Raw genomic sequence first — 15,063 nt, 5'->3', positions numbered from 1 at the left:
TTCTGGAAGAATGGTCAAAAATTCCCATAAACACACTCCTAAACCTTGTGGAAAGCCTTCCCAGAAGAGTTGAAGCTGTTATAGCTGCAAAGGGTGGGCCGACGTCATAATAAACCCTATGGATTAAGAATGGGATGTCACTTAAATTCATATGCGTCTAAAGGCAGATGAGCAAATACTTTTGGCAATATAGTGTAGATTGACATGCAAATCACATCATATTTCCCACAATGTTTGAAGAATTATCAATTAACACACTCTTTTTTTTCTCGTACCTTTTGTGATTCCTTGTTTTCTTACAGCTTCCGCAGAACACAGAGAGGAAGATCCAAATGAGACAAACTTGCCTTTGATTCCAGAAGAGGATCCCAACGACACTGGTTTTTAAACACTGTAAAGTTAGCCACATGCCATTTTATTTTTACTTTTATCAGCCTCTAAAATCCCCCTGTATAAATGAGTTCTAGCTGCAGAGGTGTGTAGTAACACGCTACATTTACTCCGTTACATTTCCCATCCTCATGTTGTTCCAAACCCGTGTGACTTTCCGTATTTTGTGAAAATCAAAAGATGTTTGACAGAATGTATTCCCTTTTAAAATATGGAGGGAAAAAAACATGCAGTGAAAGTAAATGGTGACTGAGGATAACATTCTGTCTGGCATCTCCTTAATTGTGTTGCACTGAAGAAAGAAAGTCGTACAGGTTTGGAACAACATGAGGGTGAATGATGAATTAATTTACAATAATAGTAATTAATATTTTTATTATTATCATTGTGTAACATGTTAAAAGTGGATTATGTAATGGAATATTGGGGAGTAAACATCCATTATGTTACATATGAAAGTACCTAGTTACTCACTACTTGAGTATTCTGTTAATTGGATACTTTTTTTACTCTTACTCAAGTAATTAATAACATCATTACTTCTACTTGAGTTCAGTTTTTGGCCACTCTACCCACCTCTGGCTAGCTGTGTATGAAATCAACCACTATGTTTTTTTTTTTTTTTTGAGGTTTGAAACAAGATTAAAGTGCTTCTTTTGATTTGGTAAGAGTAAAACATACCTTTTTTTTTTTTTTTTTTTTTACATATGTTTGTATTAGATTTCATACCTATTACTCCATGCATGTATCATGATGGTTGTTTGTTGAGTACAAAATTTATGGACTAATTTTAAAGTGGAATTGGAAACAGTAGGTTGACTTTTCATTAGCTGAAATCTGAAGTCTGTATTACTGAAATGTGAAACACTGCCCCCAGTGGCCAAAGCGGTAACTGTTGTTGGGTTCATGGGCAGGTGTGAGTAGAGGCCTTAAAATGAAACCCGACCCATACCTGAGACCGTGTGGCCTGACCCTTCCCTGCCCGAACAATACTGTCAGATTATAAGCCGAAATCACTCACTATCTTTATAATTTCTTCTCCTAGCAAGTACTGTTGCAATAGGCTGTATTATATGTAAGCATATAGGCAACATTCGTAACAATATTGAAACAGTAAACATACACCGTTTTAACAAGGCACGGCAGCCCCTTAGTACACTAGAGCAGAAGGGGAAAAAAGCATTGACTTACTGTTTATGCACTGAAATTTTGCTTGGTGCAGAACATTCTGGAATAATATGAGACAATGCAACAGTCCCCTCTATGCAGCTGGAACTTGTTCAGAGTGTTGAATCTTTGTGACAACTGTGCTGAGAACAATCTAGACGTGGCGCAAAGAATGAAACGGAGCGCAGGTGTCTCGACATGCGTTTTTGAAAATTTGAAGTTCTTTTTAACTTGACACGGTGTTTAGAAAGTGCCGTCCTGTGCGAGACGCTGAAGAAACACAGAGACACAGCGCAACAGTCTAAGACATTCATCCAGCATGTGTTTAAACAATGGGAAAACAGAATTGATGCGCACAAAAACACATTTGGAGCGAACAGCCCCTAACTGGTCTGTTCGTGTGTGTCTGTGAGCGAGAGCACGTGCGTGAAATAAGTTCAGTTGGCCTGTTTATTTTTTCATTAATTACAAACCCAAACCCGACCAGAAGTCCTACTTGGAAAAACTGACCCGAACTCGGGTTCTCGGGTCCCGTCGGGCCCCGCTCTGGTTGCAGACCCCTGGGTGTGAGCTCCATTTTCGGGTGAATTGTCCACGGAAGGGCGCCAAAAGCCAAACCTTAGCCACAGGGGAAGGTAAACAGTTGAGCCGATGTAAAAATGTCTGAAAGGAGATGCCGCTTGTCGTGAGTTGGCATCATGTGACCAATCCTAGGGTACCGCCACTCTCGGAAACAACATGTCGACTTCCTGTGTGACCTTGTTGAAACTTTAAAGGTCTAAAGAAAATTTCACAATGAATAATTATTTTTTTTGTTATGAAGGGACCAAGACCCCAATGAAATGAGATGAGATATAGTTAGGTGACCTCCCAATAGCACACATACATCTCCGAGGTGTCTGTTTGAGAGCATTTCATCTGGAAAGCATTGCATTCAAATTGTCATCTGCTAAACATCTTAAAAGGATCAGCTTTACAAATCTAATTTAGAAATGTCTCAAAAACATCTGCTGAATGTCTTATTGACATCCAAGAGGAAACATCTTATAGACATATTGCAGATGAGCAAACAACCTAAAAAATACGTCTTCCAGATGTAAAAACAAAGGTTAAATAGACGTCTGGGTGGTGTACGTGTGCTATCAGGGCTGTGACCACAAGGTTTAAGGCCGAGTGTGCAATACAATGTGAAAATTAAGACATGTTTTTTTTTTTACACTACACCAGTACTTATTTGCACCACAATGGACTTATTTAGAAAAGAGCTTTTTTTACTTTATTAAATAATGGTCAACAATAGAATAACAATTATGACCCTTAGCTTTCAAGCTAAGCTTTTACAGAGCTGATCATACATGTTGTAGAACCCTTGGGCCGAGACCGGGTCGAGCCGTAACCCGGATGGGAGTGAGGTTTAGGAGGGTGAGTGTAACTCGAGCCAGCTGGTATGTAGCTGTGCAGTGTGTAAATCTTACTCCCCTTGCCTCAAGAGGTGCACTAACGACTGACGCTAGGGGCTGTAGCCTTTAGCCTCCTTGTTAGCTGCCCATCTCTCATGCCTGAGACCCCGGTTCGAATCCCGCTCCGAGTGGAGCGAGCAGGACTGGTTACAGTGGTGCCGCGACCCGGATGGGAGTGAGGTTTAGGGGGGTGAGTGTAACGGTAACCAGCTGGAAGGTAGCTGTGCAGTGTGTAAACCTCACTCCCCTGGCCTCAAGAGGTGCACTAGTGGCTGATCCTCTACAAGTTCTTGTACATTTGGAGGAAGAAACCAGGACAGTGCACAGTCCTACAACAGCATGCAGAAGGACTCCTTTTCCACAATTTTTATTAATAAATTGGGATATGTGCAAGGGATTGAGGGTGATTGAAGGCTTGATGCATCCTCCAAAATATGTCGAACGAAGGCTGCGAAACGAAGCTGCCTTCCAAAGGTTCTCACAATTGAGATGGCCTTCGATGGCGCTTGATGACGTGGCAGCCATGATATGCAGCCTAGATAGGCTCCAGCACCAACAGGCTCTTCATGATTAGGATTAGGGTGGGGTCAGGGCATCTGCTGCTTGCCAGGCACAATCTGAGGCCCCTTTGTACAATGGGCATTTTAGTCTCGTCTTCAACTACCTCGTGAAAGCAACTGTCCAGTGTTGAAACCTTGTGGACCCTCCAAGTACTGCAAACAATTCCAGACACATGCGAAGACTATGCATACAGAGTACGCATTAAACACCTTGAACAGTATAATCTTATAAGTAGTACACCATGAAAGAGTGGTGCTTGCACACCCTTCTAATGACGAAATTTACGTTATTTGCCCTGTATGCGTAACTCTTGATCAAAGACACTCTATCATTTGTTGAACACTTAGATTTGTAATAATTTTACCCTTTATTATCCCATGATTTCTAGCTGATCATCAGTCTGTTCCTATTATTGATGCTCCACAATGTTCATGGCGCTCTAAATGTGTGTTGGTGTGTTCAGTGGTGAATGTGACACAGGTGACTCTCTCCTGGTACAAAGGAAACAGTTTATTCTCCTCCATCAGTGTGTCTGATCTCAACAGCAGTCTCTCTCTACCTCTGGAGGTGGAATATCAGGAGAACAACATCTACAGCTGTGTGATCAACAATCCCATCAGAAACCAGACTAAACATCTCAACATTACTGAAGGCTGTCAGACGTGTTCTTTAGGTATGCCATCAGTGATATTAGTGTTTAATTACAGAGTTGTTCTGTTTCAGTCTACATAACTGATACCTCTTTGTCAATACCATAATTGCAATGTTAATATACATTGCATGGCCAAACGAATGCAGCCACCCACTTCTAATTAAAAGCTTTGCTCAACAAGCACAATTTGGTATTTTGTAATGTTTGATCTGCATCATGAATTTTCATTTTTGGCCAAATTATCCCTTTAATGTAAAAAGCAGACAAATTATAATTTTTAGTCGTCTAGACATAGAAGGAAATTCTTCTTTCAGCACCCCAGCAAAACTAACAACAGAACGAAATAATCAAAAACTTTCTTCAAGAAAACTATAAATATGAAAACATTAAACTAATGTTTTAAAGCTCTCTTTTGTGTCCACCCATAACTGTGTGCAAAGTCTTTCTAGCAAGTCAGTCCACTGTCGGGCATCTTTGGGACGCTCTCGTGAGGCTATTTTCAGTCATGCCAGTGCTGCTCCTATCTACTTGAATGGAGAAAGACAAAAATCTCGGTCCAGATTACGATCATAGAACGTATTTCAAATCAGCAATAAAAACTGACAATACTGGAATCATAAATTGTGATCCTTTACATCAGATTACGCTAAAAACGCAATTTTCCCGGCTTGTATAGCTAATGCGCATGCGCGTTCTCGAGTTGATTGACAGGCGATGTCTTTATCTAAAAGGTGATTGGCTCTTTAACTGTAAGGCGGGACTTCCTTTCCACATCCGTTGACCGTTGGGCGTTCCAATTTCTCGCATTCATTTAATAGAAGTGACCCGTCTCTGCTAAATAATCTCTGTTGGGTTGGCCTCCATCACAGAAGTTTCCTCCATGTTTGCGCCTCTTCTCGACTTTACCTCAGATCACAACTTACCAGATCATGTGTCGGGAAAATAGACATCATAACCTATAGACGCCAACCAAGCTCAGCTGGTATAAAGAGTCTCAATATAAGTCTGTTTTTGGTGTTTATCGTCGGTGTCGGTCGGTTTGGCTGCGATTCTGATTCGCCAAACGGAGAGTTTTAAAAACTCAGCTATTCAGATGTATCAAAACAGATGATACTGAACTCTACAGCAACATGAAAATATTATCGCTCTTTTTATTCTTACTCTTGAACGGTAAGTGCTTGATGACTGTTAAACTTTACTTTCGGTTTCACTTCTCTTTTTACAATGCAGAATTTTTCCCGGGAATTTCGTAGTTTTTGCAGTGCTGATAACTTTACGTGTTATATCCTAGCTGTCTGTGTCATAATGAGTAATGTGATATTTTTGACTTGTTATGCGTTGTCATGCATTTTGTGATAGTAATAGCTTAAGTGTTACATGGTTAAATATACACTTATAACATTATACTTTGAATAAATAATATAAAAAATAGCACTGCTGTGATGGGTGAGTGACAGGAAATATGTCCAGGGGCGGGGCCAGAAGGGTGGCACATATTAAGTTTGGAATAATGTACAGATTTTATACAGTTCCATCTTTGAGTAACTGTTTCTGATTGTGTTTCAGGTGTGTTTGGTGATGAGTCAGTTTTTGTGATGACGGGAGATTCTGTCACTCTACACACTCATGTAGACAGATATAATGACTATCATTTACTGAGATGGCATTTCAATGGTGCACGCATAGCTCAAATGAATCCATATGCTGGTGTTCAGATATTCAGAGAGAGAATTCAGTTGAACGACCAGACTGGAGATCTCACCATAACAAACATGAGAACCACAGATGCTGGACTTTATGAACTAAATATCTTAAGTGGCTATGGCATAAATACAAGGATTTTCACAGTTACTGTTTCAGATGGTAAGTCACACTTTGCACTTGCCCTGAGCACTTAAACTGAAGTGAGTAATTTCTGCACCGCTAACACCACCGAATGGAATTGCAGAAATAAACATTGTTTTCAAACAGCTTTTTTTATCAAAGAGATAGTCCCCTCCCCAAATCCAAACATTTACTGCCTCCAATGGCTCCATTTGCCATCATGCAAGCATCCATCAACAACAACAGGTGGAAAATTATGAATACCCTACAGATTAAAAACTAAATACAATTATTAATGTTAAGATAATAATAATCATAATAATAACGCCTAATGAATTCCCTTGTGTTCCCAAAATAATGCTTTATGATTTAAGCACTTTCGTCTTTGTTTCTTTAATACAAATATATATTACTGAACCTGCAGAGTTGCGTTCACAATGCATGCCAACCACGTGGAAACAACGTGAACTAAACTCACAGCACCTCCTGAGATGTTCCGAGATGATTTGCAGCATTCTCATAGACGACATTATTCTCGCAAACAGTTCAGACGAATGAAACAGAGAAAATGAGTGAAAACTCTTACATGCGCTTGTTCCACATGACACACCTCTGAACAAACAGCGAATCAGGTGAATTTAAATATATTTAAGTGTGTTCCTTCAAACACGTCTTTGTGTTTAACAGCATTTCTTGTCATGTGTCACTCCGAGATGTCTTACAGGTCGTCCGCCTGTTGCGGGTAGATGAGCAAAATTAAGCGTGCATGAGATATATTTGGACGAGGAACTTGCGAACTGGTTTCAGCCTCGTCGTATTTTGGGGGTGGCGGGTGCTAGTTACGTAAAGTAATATATTACTTTAAAATATATTTAGAAAACGATGTTGTGAAATCTTTATTGAAAGTCTACGATTCTAAAAATCGTTAGGGATCTTCAGTTAAAATTTGGGAACCCCCTGATTGAGGAATTGTTCACATTTTACTCAACAACTTGTATCTTATTGGTTGGTACATTTATCAACACACGAAGTTGACCTTTCGCCAAAAACCCAAACAAACATATTGTTAGACTGAAGGGTGGTGCTAGAAAGAAAATCACACAAACAGAGGTACATGTCTCGACTCATTGGCAAATTCTTATACTATCTCCGTCCACCAGCCCTGCAGTATACAATATGATCAAGACGGTGATAAAGCAGTGTACCTTTGTGGCCTCTCTGAGTAACTGTTTCTGTTTGTTCTCCAGGTGTGTCTAGGGCTGAAACAAATGAAATGAAGACAATTCAAGATGGAGTGAAAACTATAAAAGTAAAGACTGGAAATTCTGTCAAATTAGACACTGGTGTTACCGAAGTACAAACATGTGGTCTGATACAGTGGAAGATGGTAGAGCTGGGTAACTCCTCTGACCCATTCATTCTTCTAGCTAGAATGAATAAAACGAACAACAAGGAACCATCAAATGGTGGTGTTAGGACATACAGAGCAAGACTGCAGCTGGACCATCAGACTGGAGATCTCATCATCACAAACACTAGAACCACAGACACTGGAGTTTACAAACTAGAAATCACTGACAGCAGAAATAAGATCTCCAAGGCATTCATTGTTACTGTCAGTGGTGAGTAGCTGAAGTCTTAATGTTTGTTTATATCAATATATTTTGAAGTTTTTGATATTTTCAGCATATTTTCTGAACCTTATTGATATTTGTGTAAATCTAGCTTAAACAATTGATGTAACACTAACATTGATTTTCTGATTTTTTTCATTTTTATTTTCATACTGAATCAATAGAAAACAGAGATGATGAGTCGGAGGATATAAACTTGCATCTGATGAGAGACGCCTGACAACACTAATGTATAGAGACTTACACCGAACAGCCACAACATTAAAACCGCCTGCCTAACATCATGTAGGTCCCCCTCGTGCCGCTAAAACAGCTGTGACCCTTCGAGGCATGGACTCCACAAGACCTCTGAAGGTGTCCTGTGGTATCTGGCACCAAGACGTTAGCAGCAGATCCTTTAATTCCTGTAAGTTGCGAGGTGGTTCCTCCATGGATCGGACTTGTTGGTCCAGCACATCTCATATATGCTCAATCAGATTGAGATCTGGAGAATTTGAAGGCCAAGTCAACATCATCCATTGGATGCTGCACACTGGTTGTGGCTGAGGAGAGTCCCCTATTCACTGTGTAAAGCGCTTTGAGTGTAGTGTCATAAAAGCGCTATATAAATGTAACATTCATTCATTCAACACCTTGAACTCTTTGTCATGTTCCTCAAACCATTCCTGAACAATTTTTGCAGTGTGGCTGGGTGCATTATCCTGCTGAAAGAGGCCACTGCCATCAGAGAATACCATTGCCATGAAGGGGTGTTCGTGGTCTGCAACACTCTTTAGGTAGGTGGTACGTGTCTAAGTAACATCCACATGAATGCCAGGACCCAAGGTTTCCCAGCAGAATATTGCCCAGAGCATCACACTAGGGATGCACTGATCCGATACCTGGATCAGTTTGACTGACGTTTTTAAACGGATCGGGTATCGATCCGACGAGCCCGATCCAAATCCGATACTGTGTGTTAGTCATGTTCGTTAATGTCAAGCTTAAAAATTACAAAAGAACCATAAAAACACCATTTAAGTAGTTCATATGACTTGTGCATTTTATTCAAAGCCACCATAAGACGTGTGATAGCTCTGTGACTCACAAAAGGCTGTGTTTAATAAGTAAATATATAAAATGCACACGCAGCTCCAGCGCGTTTTTGAATGGCGCTGCTGTTTACACACACGCACGCCTATTTTTAGCGTTCACAGCGGTGCGCAATATTTGAACGCTACTCACGAACAACATCTCGGATGTAGATGCTCAATAGTTCGGTTCACTTATAATATGCATTTAGAATGGCACTGGAGGTGCCTTTTTACCAGAATTTGAATAAGCATCAAATTAAACTACTGTGAACATTCCTACAAACGGGACACATACAGGAGTTCCTGGAGAGTTCAGAATGTCAAAGTAAAAGCATGAGTGTTTAAAAGTTAAAGGTGTCATGGAGGCAGAGATATGAACTCAGTAGCAGGGTTTATTGAACAGATGATTGAAACAGTGATGTAAACATTGTGTAAATTCAGCAGGTGGCAAACAGCAGGTGAGTAATATCCAGACAGGGTATAGACACGATGAACAGATAACTCACCACAGTCTTATGATACTTGCGGGCAATAATGAAGACACAGGTATGTTTGACATAGTAGAAAGGTCTGGGGTCTCAGAGATACTATCGATGAGAATAGACAAAGAGTGTGTGTGAAAGCGGGGTATATATGCAGTCCTTGATTAGCCACTAATGATATGCAGGTGCGTGTAATCAGAACTCAGGGGAGAGTGAGCGAGCGAGGCAGTGAGGAAGAAAGAGAGAGAGAGAGACCGGTGGATCCGTGACAAAAGGTGCACGATTGAGATATATTACTATATATTACTATTATAATATTTAAGTTGAATGGGTTCCAAAAAATAATTTTGTGACTGAAGTGGACTGATGTCTTACAACTAAATTGAACAAAAAAGAGATCTGAATCCTTTAAAGTCCAAATTCAAGTTGAAAATATTTTGCAAAAAAAAAAAAAAACGGCTTCTTTTCTACTGAAGACATGAAGACTGGAATTACTGTTAATTTTGCTGCTACATTATCCAGTATACTAGTTAATAATAAAGTGTTTCTTAATAAGCTGTACATTTATATTGAAATAATGTGTAGTTAGAGGTTTGTGTTTCTTTACATATTAAAGAGTACTCCCAATTAGTTCCACACAATAATGTAAAGATATTCTAAACTGATTATGCAAAAAAACAACACTGGTATCGGATCGGGATCGGCCGATACTGAGATTTCCGATATCGGATCGGAAGAGAAAAAGTGCTATCGGTGCTGGCCTGCCTTCTTCCCATGGTGCATCCTGCTGCCATCTCTTCCCCAGGTAAACGATGCGCACGCACCCTGCCGTGCACATGATCTAAAAGAAAGCGTGATTCATCAGACCAGGCCACCTTCTTCCATTGCTTGATGGTTCAGTTCTGACGCTCACGTGCCCATTGTAGGCGCTTTCAGCGATGGACAGGGGTCAGCATGGGCACTCAGATCGGTCTGCGGCTACGCAGCCCCATACGCAGCAAGCTGCAATGCACTGTGTGTTCTGACGCCTTTCTATTATGGCCAGAATTAAGTTTTTCAGCAATTAGCGCTACAGCAGCTCTTCTGTGGGATCGGACCAGATGGGCTAGCCTTCGTTCCCCACGTGCATCAATGAGCCTTGGGCACCCATTGGTTCACCTGTTGTCCTTCCTTCTACAACTTTTGGTAGGTACTAGCCACTGCATACCGGAAACACCCCACAAGACCTGCCATTTTGGAGATGCTCTGACCCAATCTTCTAGCCATCACAATTTGGCCCCTGTCAAAGTTGCTCAGATCCTTACGCTTGCCCATTTTTCCTGCTTCCAACACATGAAATTCAAGAACTGACTGTTCACTTGCTGCCTCATATATCCCAACCCTTCACAGGTGCCATTGTAATGAGATAATCAATGTTATTCAATTCACCTGTCAGTGGTTTTAATGTTGTGGCTGTATAATGAACATTGCCCCCATATGAAATTACAACATACTGTATTTATACTTGTATAAGAAACTAAAAATCAACACCTGTACTGTGTACCTGTGAAACATAGGAATGTTTTGATTTGCCATGAACATGTATAATTTATTGTACACTGATGGAACATGATGCAGTTTGCACTGATCAACCTTGATCTTTTCTATCCTTGTAAATATTAGCTTTCAGATGTTACATTATATTTTGCATTACCTGATGCAGATGTAACACTATCAGTATGACAGTCATTTTTGAACTGCAAGCTTTAAAGTGTCATAAAACATTACAACGTTTTTCAGACATTATTTGTTGTGTAAAGTACGTTACGCAAGATGGAAGGCAATGTAAACATGCATTATTTCTACATTTGAAGAGATGGTGGTTAATTCAGAACATTTTTGGACTAAATTCTTAGTCATTTGGGATTTGGTTTTATCCAAAGCGACTTCAATTGCATTCAAGCTAGGCTATATTTTTTTATCCATACGTTCAATGGAACTTGATGGCTTTACATTTTAAATATAACTTAAAATGAATATAAAAATATCTTATGAGAAATGTCATGCATGTCTGTCTACATATGAACTGACAGTAAGAACAGGTAAATGTGATTGTTTAATGATGAATTCTGAGCACAGTGTGCGCTGAATTCAAAGTGACTGATTTTGGGACTTCTTGGGGCCCTGGATGCAGTTCTAAATCATATTGATGTCTGATAATTACTGCCCTCTAGGGGATAGATGGTGTTAAGTTTATGCTAAGTTAAAGTCGGCATGAAATGGACATTGTGTTTAAATACTTCCGTATTGTGATGTATTTCCGAGCTTATCAAATAAGAAAAATGTAGGGCGGGGATTTCAGTTTATCCATTGGTTATTGATTGGATTGTGAAAATATTGGTGGTGCATAGCGGAACGGAGGCAGATATGAATGTGAGTTTGCAGCGGACACACACACCCCTACCACCATGCTGCTCGAGTCAGAGCTGGTTATCGGTGAATTGATCAGCGATCTGAACACAATTATGATCAAACTGACAACATAAACACACGAGCACATCACGGTCTTTGCTTAAGAAGAGGCTTTAGCCATAGAAAATCGAGTAAAAGATAATCATATTTTAACATTTTTAATCACAATACACTAAATATAAAGGAAAAACACAACTCGTGCTGTGCATCCCAAGATAACTGCATTCAAAAATATAAACTCCAGAGTCATCTGAAGTGTTGTATTCATTAGTGATCATCTCAGCAATTCAGGCGTGAAATATCTCGAACACAGCCACGAATTCAACGTTATTCCAACTCATTCGAGATGTAAATTCAAACCAGCTGACCCGTAACTAAGGAAGTTTGGGTTAAGGAACGATAGTTTTGAAGGAAAACAGATGAAAATACACCTTGCTATATTTCCCAACCAGCGACTGATGTTTCGTTCAACTCTACGCAAGGTTGTGGTATTTATAAGAAAGGGGCGGGGCTTAAGTGGACTAAATAACAGGAGAAGTCCTGCACATGTCAAGATGGAGTTATTATATTTTGATTAAAGATTACAAGGTCAAAAGAAAACAAAATAAGATCAATAACATGCATTTAGAAAATAGATAGGGTGAATTTTCATTTCATGCTGACTTTAAGCTATGCTGAGTTAAATATCTGTTTAAAGAAAGTGAGAGAATGCATTTTTTAAAGCATATTTAAATTACACAATGAATAAATTTTTAAACAATTTAATAATAAAAACTGTCTGGTGAAATCTGTGGATCCAAGTGCAGCTCAAGACTTTTGAGCTCTCAACTGTAACAGTATTGCTTGCAATGTTATTTAGTTGATTATACAGATTTTTACATTTCAAATATTGGATATCAAATCAAACATTTATGAAATTTTTTTAAATCCTAAAACTTCCAGGTTTGAGTTCAAATCCTTGTTTGGAATACTCGAGTTTTAGAAATACTCAAACCAGCCCATCTGGGACCAACAATCATGCTGCGGTTGAAATCACTGAGATCACATTTTTTCCCCATTCTGATGGTTGATGTGAACATTAACTGAAGCTCCTGACCCATATCTGCATTGTAATGCTGCCACACGATTGGCTGATTAGATAATCACATGAATAAGTAGGTATACAGGTGTTCCATTCCTAATAAAGTGCTCGGTGAGTGTATATTCATACATACAGTCAGTGCCGCAAAAACCACATGCAAGGTATGCAACGCATTGGGGCGCCATGTAAAGGGGGGCTCCAGCGGCTCCTACAAAGCCAGTATGTGTAATCAATGTACACAAATCTAGCCTGCCTAACCTTATCACTCAAAAACCCCAAAAATATTTTCTTTAACACATGCTTGTTCCTTACCTGTAATTACCAGTCACGTGATTTCTGCTTAAAACATTCATACAAGTGTAAACCAGAGCCGTTGAAAAAGAGAGTTGCGACACTATTTGAACTCGCCGCCATGCGGTCATGTGGATCATGTAGCTCTCAATAGTTCCAAACCACGCTGTCAGCCTGTTTAAATGGGTTTAAGTGGGACAGACAGCATCAGCAACTAAATTTGCAGCAATTTTCGGCAAATATTATCGCATAATGTGCATTGATTTACTACGTTGACTACATTTATAGTAGCATTTTTTCTGGGGAGTGATGAAGAGACAGCATTAATCAGTTTTTCTGTTTAATTTTGGAAGGAAGAGGGATTGCTCCCATAACGTATAAATACATTTACAGTATGTATGTATTAATATTTTTCTCATGCTTCTATGTTCATAATTACATCATAATGTTAACTTATGTTTAGACATTCACATAAGCATGCACAACATGTGACTATCAATGAATGTAAACAAATGCTCAATTTAACCCAAGAAAGAAGTTTGGTCAGTTGTGCAAAATAAGCAAGGCAACCAACTGCATTCAACATTTTTTTATTTTTTATTATATAATACATCCATGGAGAGGGTAGATACGTTTTTCCTTGAATGAGTTCAGTCTTCATAGAAACTCATTTGACGTCCTACAGGGAGAGAAAGATGGCAGAAAGCAGGCTAGGAAAGGCATAAAATGTTCAAAATAGCCATTGCATTCTTTCACCGCAACAGCAGGAAGAAAAGGAGACCTGGACACCTGGTCATGAGCGCTCAGTAAACTTCACTGAGTGATGACTGCTCATAACATCTCCAGACACACTTGCAAGAACCACAGAGTCAAATTCTTATCCATACAATGATAGCAAAAACATGCTACAGTCATGTAAGCTACTATCAAGTAATGCTACAGTTACTTGAATTTTTGGGTGAGGGCATTCCACTGCCAGAAGCAGACAGTGGTGGAAGATGTATTCAGATCTTTTACTTAAGTACTAAAGTACTAATACTACACTGTGAAAATACTCCATTCCAATAGCCCCACTAACCAGCTTCTTGATCACTCCACCGCTTACAGGAATGGCAAGCTCCACCAGCCTGGTCATCACTCCACTCTCCACTCATAAGCCGTCCTCTTGAAACCACAAACACAAAAGCCACTTTCGTTTAAGAGAATAAGGAAAGTATTAATGAGCCCCAGGGATTTTAATCTCCTTCATAAACAGCAGAACCTGCTTATAATAACGGACCAGTCTGATGTGTGTTGAGGTGTGTGTGGTTATGTTGTATTATTTGCCTGTATTAAATAAAAGAAAGAAATAAGAAAATCCCATCTGTTCAACAGCTGGAACTTGAGACTTACTGCATCAATGACTATAGGGATATCTCTTGCTTTAGACTTCTCTATCACCTCCTAAAAGAGGTAGAAAAAAATATGTGTTGTCTTAAGATCATCCAAAAAATACTTACAGGTGCATCTCAATAAATTAGAATGTTGTGGAAAAGTTCATTTATTTCAGTAATTCAACTCAAATTGTGAAACTTGTGTATTAAATAAATCAATGCACACAGACTGAAGTAGTTTAAGTCTTTGGTTCTTTTAATTGTGATGATTTTGGCTCACATTTAACAAAAACCCACCAATTCACTATCTCAAAAAATTAGAATACATCATAAGACCAATAAAAAAAACATTTTTAGTGAATTGTTGGCCTTCTGGAAAGTATGTTCATTTACTGTATATGTACTCAATACTTGGTAGGGGCTCCTTTTGCTTTAATTACTGCCTCAATTCGGCGTGGCATGGAGGCGATCAGTTTGTGGCACTGCTGTGGTGGTATGGAAGCCCAGGTTTCTTTGACAGTGGCCTTCAGCTCATCTGCATTTTTTGGTCTCTTGTTTCTCATTTTCCTCTTGACAATACCCCATAGATTCTCTATGGGGTTCAGGTCTGGTGAGTTTGCTGGC

The 15,063-nt window shown here is 39.4% G+C and overlaps 2 protein-coding genes across 2 annotated transcripts in view; both read left to right on the top strand.

Annotated features, from left to right (window-relative positions):
* The window catches only part of LOC127438919 (uncharacterized), a 67,285-nt gene extending 63,275 nt beyond the window's left edge, over nt 1–4,010 (top strand). Inside the window, exon 17 of the mRNA XM_051694824.1 lies at nt 303–4,010. Coding sequence (XP_051550784.1) covers nt 303–388 — 86 coding nt within the window. The 3' untranslated portion in view covers nt 389–4,010. The remainder of the gene's footprint in view (nt 1–302) is intronic.
* Nucleotides 4,011–5,055: 1,045 nt separating this feature from the next.
* Nucleotides 5,056–12,460, top strand: LOC127439220 (uncharacterized). The gene is made up of 4 exons (XM_051695375.1): nt 5,056–5,400; nt 5,797–6,093; nt 7,302–7,676; nt 7,853–12,460. Exons 1-4 carry the CDS (start codon nt 5,361–5,363, stop codon nt 7,906–7,908), a joined length of 768 nt encoding a protein of 255 aa, XP_051551335.1. The 5' UTR covers nt 5,056–5,360; the 3' UTR covers nt 7,909–12,460.
* Nucleotides 12,461–15,063: the final 2,603 nt, after the last annotated feature.

The sequence above is a fragment of the Myxocyprinus asiaticus genome, chromosome 50 (genome assembly GCF_019703515.2).
Source record: "Myxocyprinus asiaticus isolate MX2 ecotype Aquarium Trade chromosome 50, UBuf_Myxa_2, whole genome shotgun sequence".
NCBI classification, from domain to species: domain Eukaryota; kingdom Metazoa; phylum Chordata; class Actinopteri; order Cypriniformes; family Catostomidae; genus Myxocyprinus; species Myxocyprinus asiaticus.
The sequence above is the reverse complement of the archived record's forward strand: the minus strand, read 5'-3'. Positions and strand labels throughout refer to the sequence as shown.

What these genes read in the sequence shown, in the direction of transcription:
- LOC127439220 (XM_051695375.1), top strand. Translation starts at nt 5,361, where the DNA reads ATGAAAATATTATCGCTCTTTTTATTCTTACTCTTGAACG. An exon ending in TTTATTCTTACTCTTGAACG is followed by an intron (nt 5,401 to 5,796) that starts GTAAGTGCTTGA and finishes ATTGTGTTTCAG; the next exon opens with GTGTGTTTGGTGATGAGTCA. An exon ending in ATTCATTGTTACTGTCAGTG is followed by an intron (nt 7,677 to 7,852) that starts GTGAGTAGCTGA and finishes CTGAATCAATAG; the next exon opens with AAAACAGAGATGATGAGTCG.